General features: G+C 50.0%; 1 protein-coding gene across 1 annotated transcript in view; it reads right to left on the bottom strand.

The window, feature by feature from the left end:
• Nucleotides 1–11,193: 11,193 nt before the first annotated feature.
• The window catches only part of CFAP251 (cilia and flagella associated protein 251), a 68,795-nt gene continuing 67,004 nt past the window's right edge, over nucleotides 11,194–12,984 (bottom strand). Inside the window, exons 21-22 of the mRNA XM_082853545.1 lie at nucleotides 12,577–12,678; nucleotides 11,194–11,390 (exon numbers count right to left, since the gene is read on the bottom strand). Coding sequence (XP_082709671.1) covers nucleotides 11,254–11,390; nucleotides 12,577–12,678 — 239 coding nt within the window. The 3' untranslated portion in view covers nucleotides 11,194–11,253. The remainder of the gene's footprint in view (nucleotides 11,391–12,576; nucleotides 12,679–12,984) is intronic.

Raw genomic sequence — 12,984 nt, 5'->3', positions numbered from 1 at the left:
CAAATGCTATAATACATCAGGACCCTTTCCCAACCCCACCAAGGGCTGGTGATAAGCATTTACCAGCACACCACTGGGCAAGGTCTCATCTCCCACCCAGTGTGGACCCTGGACTTTGATTTCCGACCTCTTGCCTCAAGAAAACCATTCACACTGAAGTTCAAATATGCCAGACTTGGCAAATATCTACAGGGTTCGAGTGGCTTCCTTGCTGGGTTAGCTGTCAGGGTTCTCTTTTTCCTTCAGTTTCACCTATTCCTTACTATCTTGTCAGCATGTGGTGGCTTTTAGGATTTTTTAAAATATGTTTTCTAGCATATGTTCTAGCATTTTTAGTTGCTTTCAGCTTGAGCGTTGGTCTGAATAACTAGTTACCAGAGACTGGAAGTCAAGCTCTCTCTGAATGTTTGTGATAATCTTAGACACGTTAAAGGAGTGATCGTGGGGTTCCAGAGGTGAGTTACTTAGTCATGGCTTGTGTCTTGACCTAACTGTGCCTCATCTGTAAAATGGGAATGAAAATAAGACCTGCCTCACAGAGTTATGTGAATTAAAAACAGTATTTGTCAGGGAAAGTGGGGGGAGGGATACATTAGGAGTTTGGGATTAACATATACACACTACTATATATAAAATAGATAACCAACAAGTACCTACTGTATAGCACAGGGAACTATACTCAATATTTTGTAATAACCTATAAGGGAAAAGAATCTGAAAAAGAATACATATATATGTATAACTGAATCACTTTGCTGTACACCTGAAACTAATGCGACATTGTCAATCAACTATACTTCAATTAAAAACAACAACAACAGGGCTTCCCTGGTGGCGCAGTGGTTGAGAGTCCGCCTGCCGATGCAGGGGACACGGGTTCGTGCCCCGGTCCGGAAAGATCCCACCTGCCGCGGAGGGGCTGGGCCCGTGAGCCGTGGCCGCTGAGCCTGCGCGTCCGGAGCCTGTGCTCCGCAACGGGAGGGGCCACGACAGTGAGGGGCCCGCGTACCGAAAAAAAGCCACCACTGACAACAACAATAACAAAAAACAAAACAGTATTTGTCAAGAATTTAGAACAGCACTTGGCACACAGTAACTGCTAGATACCAGAAAGCATTTGTTAAATAACAGACCTGGACGATCTTTGCATCAGTATGCCCCACACTGGGGTTTGAAGTCACACTACTCTTCCTAGGCTGGTAAATTCAACCCTTACGTCACTCCTCCTCCGGGATGAAGGCTCATTTACCATGGGGTGGGAGCTGTGGGGAGGGGAAGGATAACTCTGGAACAGAGATGGAGATGGGTGATTGTGAGGAAAATGCAGGCCCAGCCCTGGCGCTTCTGGGCACCTTGGTCCTTGCCTAGCAACTTGTGACCGAGCGCTGTTTTCATAAACAGAGGTGCTTTGGTGTTTGGGGAGCAGGTCGTTAGCAAGGCCCAGCCAAGAGGGAAAACTATGAAGGGAACACTCCAACCACAGAATGAAATACAGTCCCTTACTCGGAGACAGGAACAGAAGGGATGAGCTGCGGAGGCTGAAGCCTCCCTCCTTTCACAGAAAAGGATGCTACTGGGACTTCCCTGGTGGCCCAGTGGGTAAGACTCTGCGCTCCCAATGCAGGGGGCCCAGGTTCGATCCTTGTTCAGGGAACTAGATCCCGCATGCGTGCCACAACTAAGAAGTCTGCATGCCGCAACAAAGATGCCACATGCCGCAACGAAGAACCACGTGCTGCAACTAAGACCCAGTGCAGCCTACATAAATAAATAAAATATTAAAAAAAAAAAAGGGATGCTACCATCTGGTCACACAGCCAGTTAGCAGAGTTCTGGCCAGAGCCCCGCTCTCCTGACTGTGTCTCTGGACCGGTGCTCCCCACTCCACAGTCATCAGGATGTGGAGAGTTGTAAATCAGCCCTGTGGGAGTGCTCTCAGGACCCTCCTGTCCCTCCCCAACCCAGAGAGGACAGGTAAATATATACCAGCACGCCACTGGTGGAGCCCAACGGGATCCCGAATTATCGTAGGGAACGTCTCCCCCACAATGTGGGCCTGATGATGAATTTCAGATAGACTGGGGAGCCATTAAAAAAATTTTCTTTGATAAATCAAATACTCCAATTTGCTTCTCTGCCTACTTTTTCTTGCCTATAATTACAGCTCTAAAAATGGTCACCAGCTCAAATACTAATAGACTAGCAAGTTGTATATCCATGCATGCAGCCACTGGCTTGCCTAAAAGTTGGGCCACTTGAGGCCATATAGAAACAAAGAGATAGTAGATATAAAGTGCTTCAAGAGACAGATGTGTTCAGAGGTGAGACGGTGTAACGCAGGCTCTTCCAACAATGAATGATTAAACACAGAAGTCCGGTCATGACCCAGTGACCTGGAGCAGAGTTGGAATGCATCTACCAATGTGCTTGGTGAGCTCTTAGGTCAGAAATCCAGGAGGCTGCCCGAATGTCTTCTCTCGCTCCCACGTGTGCAGTCATTTTGGCCGCCCAGCATCTGAATACCCTTCCTAGTTCTGGGTGAGCCTTTGTGGATGGAGGCTGCCCCCCACTACAGCAGCTAGAGGCGGCTTGTCCCTCTTTTTCCCAGGGGGTTAGGTCCTGGGCATGGGTCCCAACCTTACCCAGGTGGATGGTCTAGTAGGTTGATTTTCTTTTTTATTGAGGTATAGTTGATTTACAATATGATATGTTTGAGGAATGTAATATAGTGACTGGTTCCTTTTTCTCTGCATCTTCGCCAACATTTGTTATTTGTGGTCTTTTTGATGACAGCCATTCTGACAGATGTGAGGTGATGTCTCTTTGTGGTTTTGATTTGCATTTCCCTGATGATTAGCGATGTTGAGCATCTTTTCATGTGCCTGTTGGCCACCTGTACGTCTTCTTTAGAAAACGTCTATTCAGGTCTTCTGCCCATTTCTTTAATTGGGTTGCCAGTCGATTATTTTTAAATAATAGCTTTATTGAGATATAATTAACATACCATAAAATTCACCCTTTTTTTGGTTGTTTTTTTTTTTTTTTGATGTGGACCATTTCTAATGTCTCCACTGAACCCGCCAGAATATTGCTTCTGTTTTATGTCTTGGCCCTTTTTTTTTTGGCCCCAAGGTATGTGGGATCCCAGCTCCTCAACCAGGGACTGAACCCGCACTTCCTGCGTTGGAAGGCGAAGTCCCAACCACTGGACAGCCAGGTAAGTCCCAAAATTCACTCTTTTAAGGTGTTTTTGTGTGTGTGTGTGTGTGTTTTGCGGTACGCGGGCCTCTCGCTGTTGTGGCCTCTTCCGCTGCGGAGCACAGGCTCCGGACGCGCAGGCTCAGCGGCCATGGCTCACGGGCCCAGCCGCTCCGTGGCATGTGGGATCTTCCCGGACTGGGGCACGAACCCGTGTCCCCTGCATCGGCAGGCGGACTCTCAACCGCTGTGCCACCAGGGAAGCCCAAGGTGTTTTTTAGTATAGTCGCAGAGCTGTGAAACCATCACCACAATCAATGTTAGAACATTCTTGTCATCTGAAAAAGAAACCCTCTACCCATTTGCTGTCATTCTTTCTCCCCCAGCCTTAGGCAACCAAGAGTCTATTTCCTGTTTCGATGGATTTGCCTATTCTGGACATTTCACATAAATGGAATCATACAATATGTGTCCTTTTGTGCCTAGCTTTTTTTTTTTTTTTTTTTTTTTTTTTTTTTTTTGGCGGTACGCAGGCCTCTCACTGCTGTGGCCCCTCCCGTTGCAGAGCACAGGCTTCGGACGCGCAGGCTCAGCGGCCATGGCTCACGGGCCCAGCCGCTCCGCGGCATGTGGGATCTTCCTGGACCGGGGCACGAACCCATGTCCCCTGCATCGGCAGGCAGACTTTCAACCACTGCGCCACCAGGGAAGCCCCCTAGCTTCTTTTATTTAACATATTTTCAAGGTTCATCCCATGTATTAATACTTCATTCTTTTTATGGCTGAATGATATTCCATTACATGGATTTACCACATTTTGTTCATCCATTCATTCATTGATGGACATTGGGTTGCTTCCACTTTTTGGCTATTATGAATAACGTTGCTATGATGATAAGTATACAGGTTTTTGTGCAGATGTATATTTTCATTTCTCTTGGCTACATACCCAGCAGGGGAATTGCTGGGTCATATGGTAACTCTGTACATAACATGTTGAAAAACTGCCAGACTGTTTTCCAAAGCAGCTGCACCATCTTACATTCCCACCAGCAACGTATGAGGGTTCCAGTTTCTCCACATCCTCACCCACACTTGTTATCATCTGTCTTTTTCATATGTCTTGTGGCGGTGAAGCGGTATCTCATTGTGGTTTTGATTTTGACTTTGATGTCTGAGGGTGTGTAGGGGCAGCGGAGAAATGACTTCCAGCAGAAGTGGCCCTTGGAGAGCCTAACTATCGGAGGCGCTGAGCTCCCAGTGGTGGCAGCGCCATTGGCATCCTGGCTGCCGTTGGTTCCTGGTCATTTTCAGAGCTTGCTTCTTCAGTCGCTCCATTGAGCCTATGAGTTACCTGATAGTCTTCACATAAGGTCCCTTTTCCCCTGAAGCTAACCAGAGCCAATTTCTATTGCTCCAAACCAAAGATCATGGCTGATACCCTATTTAAGCTGCCTCTCAGTCTGTATACTTAGTTAGCCTTCCTGAATGTCTTTTCTCTTGTTGCAATCTTTCACTTCTCCCCAAACTACTATAACAATCCCCTCGCCGTGGGCCCTTTCCCCAGCCAATCCCTCTTGCCCATCACCCAGCCCTACGCCTCTGAGATCCAAGTTTGATCCACTTCTCCCCCTTCCCTTTCATATCAAGCCTAACCTCCCTGATTCAGCACACAAGGCCAGCCATAATGTGATCACTGACTTCTCTGGGCTGCTCTCCTGCCACTGACCCCCTGGCACTGCTCAGATGGGCTTAGAGCGCCTCATTTATGTAATGTCTCCTCCACCCGCCCTGATCACCTCCTCCTTCCTGCCCCATCTGCTCTGGACGCCCCTATGTCATATCACAAAATACTGTATTATTATTGACAGGTCTGTTTCCCTCGCTACAATATAACCTTCTAAAGGGAAAGAAACATGCTTCCCACCACATTTTATCTTAGGCCTTAGCACCAGGGCACACAGAGTTCAACTGAGGTCACTGTTAGAGGATCTGGCACAAGTTACTGCTATTCTCTCATCTATCCTCGTGAAAGGCAGAGGTGACGGACAGCACACTGAGGGAGGGGTAAGTGGCTAGCTCTGGTGAAGCTTTGCTGTACACCTGGCTGCCTTTGGGATACCACCAGCGACTCAGGGGACTGTGCAGTTAAACATGGTTGTGCACAAAGGGACAACAAGATCACGGAGAAAATTGTGGTTACCTCTTTTTAAAATGTCGAAATCCCTGGAAAACTAAGAAGGATGTATTGATGCCGACTCAGGGTTTAAGGTTTACGGGGCTGAAACCCACTGGGAGCTTTCCCACCTTTGTCCAGTGTCACGTGAGAGAACACACCAGCTTCGGGGCTGGTTCCTCACAAGACTTATTTATGGTCTTTCCTGGGATCCTCTGAGCGGCAGCATACCCCATATCAAGACTCTTTGTTTTGTTTTTAAAAGCTTCTCCAAGGTTTTGTAATTAAATTTTTTTTTAATTTTATTTATGTATTTATTTTTGGCTGCATTGGGTCTTTGTTGCTACATACGGGCTTTCTCTACTTGAGGCGAGCAGGGGCTACTCTTTGCTGTGGTGCGGGGCTTCTCACTGCGGTGGCTTCTCTTGTTGCAGAGCACGGGCTCTAGGCACGCGAGCTTCAGGAGTTGTGGCGCACGGGCTTAGTTGCACTGCGGCATGTGGGGTCTTCCCGGACCGGGGCTCGAACCCGTGTCCCCTGCATTGGCAGGTGGATTCTTAACCACTGCACCACCAGGGAAGTCCCATATCAAGACTCTTTGAAAGTGAAGGAATGAGAAAGGCCAGATCATCTTCTTGAAGACTTGGCCTCCCTCCATTCCTCCTGCCCATCGCCCACGTGAAAACATTCCTGTTCGGACTCGAGAGGAAGCACCATGCGATGGCAGTGCTGAAGGAACGCCAGAGGTCGTTCTAGACTCCTGAGGACCCCACCTTGAGCCTACGTCCCTCTCTAGGGTCTGACCACACAAACCTCTGGTTCACCGAATGCTCTGGCCTTGGTGGCACTGTCCCCTCGGTCTGGAAGGTTCTCCCCACTCTTTCCATGACTGTCTCTTAACTTACAAGCCTCATCTTTGGAGAGACCGGCCCTGATCACAACTAAAGCACATTTCCCTCATGATATTCTATCTCATAGGCCCCTGGCTCTTCCTCTACGACCACAGTTTGCAACGGCATAGTTACGTGTTTGTTTAATCAGAGATCCCCGAAGACAAGGGCCATGCCCGTCTTGTCCACCCCTGTACCCCCAGCCCTACCGCAGTGCTGGCGCACACTCACTCTTTGCTGAATTCATGAATGAATGGATGGATGAAGTCCATCTCCGAAGCAATCAGATGCACACGGAGGAGAAGCTGGGTGGCGGCCAGCACTTTAGACAGCGCCTACACCTGATGCGCTCTCTCTGCATCAGAACCAGGGTCCACAATACCGCCCACTGCTCCCTCCGCCAGGACAGACACGCTGTGGGGACTACCCTTCACAGCACACGCTGTGTGTTGTCTGAAGTGCTGGCAAAGAGCTTGTAGTGGTTGTTGGAACTAAACTCGCCCCCGCCCAAAGGAAAAAAACCCACTTGCTTTAACGACTAAGATCTAAAAAAATAAATACCATGTTTACATTGAAGTGTTTTGTGACTTCCCATCAACAAATAAGGAGAGAACAAGAGGGGGTGCAGGGCCGAACACAATGGCTCGTTCCCTTCCATGGGGGCGACCTTGGTATTGAAATTCCCCACTCACAGCTGGTGATTTCAAACTATCGAGAAAAAGGCAGGGTTGCCAACAGTGGAGAGTGATTTTCGGGGCCTGATGCCTCTCACCTGGGCACTGATAAATACCCATGGTTATCGGCGGGGGCGAGAGGCCTGCCTCGGGCATCAGCAGCTCAGGAAACACGGTAAAGAACCCCGCGACGGGTTTACTGTCCCACGAGCTTGGGCCCTACACTCAGCATCACACTGCCCTGGAAGAATGTTGCCTCAGCTCGGGTTGTGTGCCTGTGTGTGTGTGTGTGATATTCCTTTAAGCTAAGCTAGCAGAGGATGTTATATGACACATGAATAGGGTGGCAACTTACTGTTGAGTCCCAGTGTCCTGTGTCTATTCATTATAGTCAGTTTTGAGCCACTGCCTGCAGGGGAACCTCTGTCATCCAGATCTCTCAAGAACATGGTCAGGCCAAAAACCCCAGGGTCTAGGGCAGCCATGGCTTTAGGACACAGATCTTTCTGAAAAAAAAAAAAAAAAAAAAAAAGCCCCTTTTTGTCTACACTGTCGCGAAGCACAGCGGGTTCACAGAGGACAGCTGGCACGCGAGGCAACCCACGAGCAGGGGCCCGGACTGGCTTCAAGAGCATTGGCTTGAGAGCTGTGGGGCACAGGGCAGCTCGTGGAAACAACTCAGGGGTGGCTGAGGCAGAAAGGTGGTACAGGATTTTTTTTTTTTTTTTGGCCGCGCTGCGAGGCATGTGGGATCCTAGTTTCCTGACCAGGGATCGAATCCGGGCCCCGGCAGTGAAAGCACAGAGTCTTAACCACTGGACTGCCAGGGAATTCCCTCATTTTTAAATATAGTTTTGATTTTGAAATATTTCAGATTTGCAAAGGTAGTATGGAGAGTTAACACAGACCCTTTGCCCAGCTTCCCTCGTGTGCACTTTTAGGCAACCAAGATACATTGATCGAAACTAAGAAATTAAGTTTGGCCCAATTGCTATCAATTGAACCACAGACTTCCTCTGGGTTTCACCGGGTTCTTCCTAGTGTCCTTTTTCCGTTCCAGAAACCCAGGATCCTGCTTCACATTTAGTCATCGTGTCACCTTAGTCTCCTCCGACCTGGGACAGTTTCTCAGCCTTTTCTTGTTTGTCATGACCTGGGCTTTTTTGAAGAGTACTAGTCAGGTGTTTTACACATACATCGTATTTGTAAAACTGCGTTGGAAAGAGTCATCCTAGCCTAGAAGGTGGAGCAAACTCCAACCTGCGGGACAGATCCGGGCTGCCGTGTCCGTGTGGTCCGCAAGCTAAGAATGGCTTTCACGTTTTTGAGGGGTTGAAAAAAATCTCAGAAGAAGAAGATTTCACGGTATGTGGAAATTCTCATGAAATCCAAATTAGTTTCAGTGTCCACAAATTAAGTTTGATTGGAAGGGGGCCACGTTCGTTCTTTCCTGGACCAGAGTCTGTGTGGCTGCGTTTGTGCTCCAGCGGCCGAGGTGAGGCATCCACCAGCCCACTCGGCCCACAGATCCCCACTGTTTACCCTCTGGCCCTTTCCAGAGAGTCTGCTGACCCTGATGCAGATGGCCTGTGGGGGCCGGATTCACTTTGATTCAAAAGCTAAGTCAGCTATTAAAAGAGCACTGAAGCTTCACGTTCTTTCATTCAGTCGTTCCACAAATATTTATCAAGGGTCCTTTGTCAAAGCTTGCAGAGACCCCTATTTGAGCAAGTGTTAACAGATGCTAAAACCCTGGAGTCGGGAGAGATTAATTTTCATCAAACGTCTTCCCCAGTCTCAGGCACAGTTTCTGCCTGCAGTGATAATAGCTGCTGTCCTACTTTGAGCACTACGTTATGCCAGGAACACTTTTATTTGCAATATCTCTTTTAATCCTCACCACCACCCCAGGAGTTGTTCCAGGGGGAAACTGAGGTTTAAGAGATTAGCCACACCCAAGGGCACACAGGGTGCTACTGAATGGCAGAGGCAGGATGCAAGCCCAGGCCGGCCCGGCCCTTGGGCTGGTGCTGTGCAAACAAGACACTCATCCTGCCCAGGAGGGGCCTGGGGGTCTGGAGGAGAGAGTGGGGGGCGGGGGAAGCTTTGGGTGGTTCCTGGACGATCATGGCTTTTCCACGGGCTCCTGAACTCTGGAAGCAACAGGCCAGGATGCAGAGGTCGGTAGCCAGAGGCCCCATCTGAAACAGTATTATTTTTTCAAAAGAACATCACATGGTGCTTTTTGGGGTCCAGCGTCTCGCCCCTACGTCCGATGTACAAGCCCAGCGAGACCGTCCGTCTTGGGTCTCTGCTCCCTCCATTTCTGGTGTTGCTGCTCTGCTACCCACATGGCTGGGAGAGTCTGAGCTCTCTGCTCTCTGGGCAGGAAGGCAGCCCTCCTCTTCCTGCCCTGGACCCGGGTGCTGGGGCCCGGCCTCGCCACCACTTGCGTGGCCAGCAGGTGAAGACGCCTCGCCGGGGATGGAAGGTGCACGTAAGCTGCTCTTCACCCTGGTCGGACAAGCTGAGAGATCCCCCAAGAAAAGCACCAGCAGAAAGGGTGAGAAGGGGCGCCCGCGGCCTGGCTGGGCTGGGAGCAGGGTGGGAACGCCGCTGACACGGATGCTGCGGTCCCCTGCTATCTGCGCCTTCCCGGATGGACGGCCACCCTGACCCTCACCCTTCCCCTATCGACTCAGCGCAGAGCGAGCGGCTCAGCCTGGGCCTGATGGCGGTTCCCGCTCACCAGCCCCGCCGCCGCGGGTCCAACTGCTCACGGGCCGATTCTGCTCCAGAAGATGACTCCAATATATGTCGTCAACAAGAACCAAAAAGAGGGCGCCGGACCTGATGAAAGAAGCCCCTGGTGGGTGTCCAGAGTGCATCCCATTCTGAGTTATTTTCTGAAGAGAACAAGTCACTTGAGAGTTTTCTGCTCCCTAACATGTCCCCGGGAACTTTTTAACTGGCTTGCTAGTCTGTCTCTCCTAAGCCCTCAGCAGCTGCAAAGCTGATTCACAAAGCTTGTTTTCCTTTTCGTGTTTTTCAAAAAGAACCAAATGTAAACCAGGTTGCAAAGCCCTGGAGGTATACAGTGTGACGAGCGGGCGCCGGCTGTCCCGAGGCGGTGGTGACACCGCCGCGGTGGGGGATACGGCTCTGTTCTGTGTTCCAGGCAGTCCCAAGGACCCACAGAGCCAGGTTTCCAAACGGCCGCCACGCAGGGGGCTCTGTGCCTGGAGGAGGGTGCTGCAGCCGTTCTGTTTCTCTCACACAGACCCCTGCTCCGGGGGTCAGAAACATCATCTCAAAGGCTGGTTTCTCCGGGGAAGGAGCTGGTACTGGCCGGCGGGTGTGTTGGACTAAGCACGTGTGGAGAATAACCTTTGGCCCATTTGCCTGAGTGAGACCTCATAACTGAGGACAAAACTCTTAAAATCAGACCATAACTTCCATCTGTTTATATGACGAGGGTACCCTATCTTCAAGGTCAGAATGCTGCTGAAGCCTGAGTCACGTTCCCTCAACACCCCGAGTCGCGCCGGGGAACTGCTTTCGCCTGCTACGAGTTCTGCAGCCCAGCGGAGTTCAAGGTTGCGAATCAACCACGCTGGCCTATGCGGCGCGTGCGCTGTGTGAGGGGGCGGCTCCCGTCTGCTGAGCTCTGCCCCGGGGAGGCCGGCCGGCCGTTTCTGGTCCAGCTGCGGTACACACAGGGCTCCGGGGCTGCTGTTCTGCATTCTCTCTGGCAGGTGCCACCAGCGTTAAGCATGGCCGGGGATGCTCTTCATAACGGTCGCACACAACTGCTCAGGGGTTTTCCTCATAAGAAGCCACAAGCCGGGGCTCTCGGGAGCCCAGAGCACCCAACGCCCCCGCCCAATAGCAGGCTGGGATGACCCATATCAGGCCACATTAGGCTAAGGGTCCAGGTGCCACTTGAGGGGATAGAAATAAGGCCACACTTGCCACGAGGAAGGCCTGCTGCTGGCTGAGGCCCCTTCTGCCCCCGGGGACCACGCCACCTTCTCATCCTGTCCAAACCCCCTCCAGGCAGCACTGCCGTGGATTAGGCATGAGAATGGCGGCCGGGGTCTCCAGACACCCTTTCCATCCAGCTGCCATCGTTTTTCTTGCCTCCACCCACTTTTCTATTTCAGAAACAGTGGAATGTCCAACTTTGTGAATTCCATTGCTTAACAGAAATTTGCTTTTAATGTCTAAACGTTCTGAAGATTAGAGTAGGGGTAGGGAAATGCGGGAAAAGCAGTGCCCTGTGGAAAAAACACACACACACAAAGTCCTTTGTGCTTCAGGCACTCCTTTCAACTTCACTGACCGTAGGATCTTGTCCAGAATCTTGGGAAATGGTTAGGCCAAGAATTTGAGTCGTGAATGTTTCTGCAGTGATTTCGTCTGGAAGTTCTTCTTCAAAGCAAATTTCTGAACCTAACCAAACAAGAAAAGAAAGCAAATGCCTTCATAACAATTAGGTTTCTAACTCAGAAGCATTTTCCAAAAATATGAGGAAATGATACTAAACAAAAGTGAGAGGAGCTTTGTGCTGGGATTTGGCCCTGATTCCGTGAAAACCTTTGGGTGGAAACTGGTTAAAATCCCTCCTTTGTGGTTTGGGTTTGGAGCACTGTTACCCAAAACTCTGCACACTTCACTGGAAAGCCTCAACTACAAGGCATCATTGATTTTACTGTTTTGAGACACTTAGGAACACTGTATACATGTGTGTGTATATAAAACAATTGGGAAAGTTACATTCTGAGATCCCAGGTACACAAGGAATGGCATAGAGGAGCTTGCAGGTTGGAAATGACCAATCAGCTCCTGGAGTCTAGAACTATCTGTGTTAGGAACTCTGTTCAATTTGAAATTGGGAACAGACAACAGAAGGAGAGGGAGAAGGAAGCCTGGTGAGGAGTCTTTGCTCCCGACCCCATGGGGGCAGCAGGGCAGCACTCGGGGTTGTCCATGGACACGTTCCAGCAAAAGGGCGTCAGTGAGCTAAAAGAAGGAGGTGGGAAATCCTCAGACAGGAAAGGAGAGGAGGATTTTTTTTTTTTTGGCCACACTGCACAGCATGCGGGATCTTAGTTCCCTGATCAGGGATCGAACCCACGCCCCCTGCAGTGGAAGCGGAGTCCTAACCACTGGACTGCCAGGGGAGTCCCAGGATGATCTTTAAAGATGTTCAAGCTCTGGCAGCTTGAAGTCGGGCTCGTGCCTGTCTGCCGAGTCCCTGCCCTCTCCTTATCCAAAGCTCTCATGACGATACCTCTTCTGAAAGAGCTTCCGAACTGTATCCTCTACTAGTGGCCAAGATTCGCCTACCCAAGCTGGAAAGATGAGGACTGAATCGGGGGAATAAAGGGAAGAAACAAGGCTGGGAAACACGAAGGAAGGACGGAGCACAAGAACAAAAGCTTTCATCTCTTAGACATGACCACCACTCCCTGGTCTTTTTATAACTTATTCATGTTGCATTCCCAACAGACTTGCTTTGTTGTGTGCATGGTATGAAGGAGAGTGGCTTGCACCAGTTAGAAGACTTAAATGCACTTAAGTCGCCAACAAATTAGTGCAGCTCAGCTACGTGTCCAGACAGAGCCCACTGTAGTACCTTTGACAGAAGAGGCTGCGGGCTCGGATTTCCAGCCCTCAGGATTCAGTCCGAACAGTGTAGCGAAGCAGTCAGACATCTCCTCTTCCGTCATGTGCTCACCTGGGCATCACAAAGGGAAAAGGAGGCTGTTCAGCTCATGGGACTGAGCCTCACGTCAGAGTTTAGCATCATCATTCTGGGGTCTTCAAGAGAATGATTCCACTGTTTCCTTGAGACACAAAAACATTCTAGGGAGTCCCATGTTACTGTCACATAGACTTCCTTATATGGTGCTAAAAATGGGACTCCAACCCAGGGGGCTGTGTTGGGGCTTGTGCAGAGAAAGAAGACAGCACTCTGATAAAGACTGTGCTTAGCTTCATTTCAAATTCCCTCACATTAGAAGCAGCAGTTTGGCTAACATGA

The sequence above is a fragment of the Leucopleurus acutus genome (genome assembly GCF_964270905.1).
Source record: "Leucopleurus acutus genome assembly, chromosome: 13".
Lineage (NCBI taxonomy): Eukaryota > Metazoa > Chordata > Mammalia > Artiodactyla > Delphinidae > Leucopleurus > Leucopleurus acutus.
Note: the sequence above shows the minus strand (reverse complement) of the source record. Positions and strands in the feature narration are given on the sequence as shown.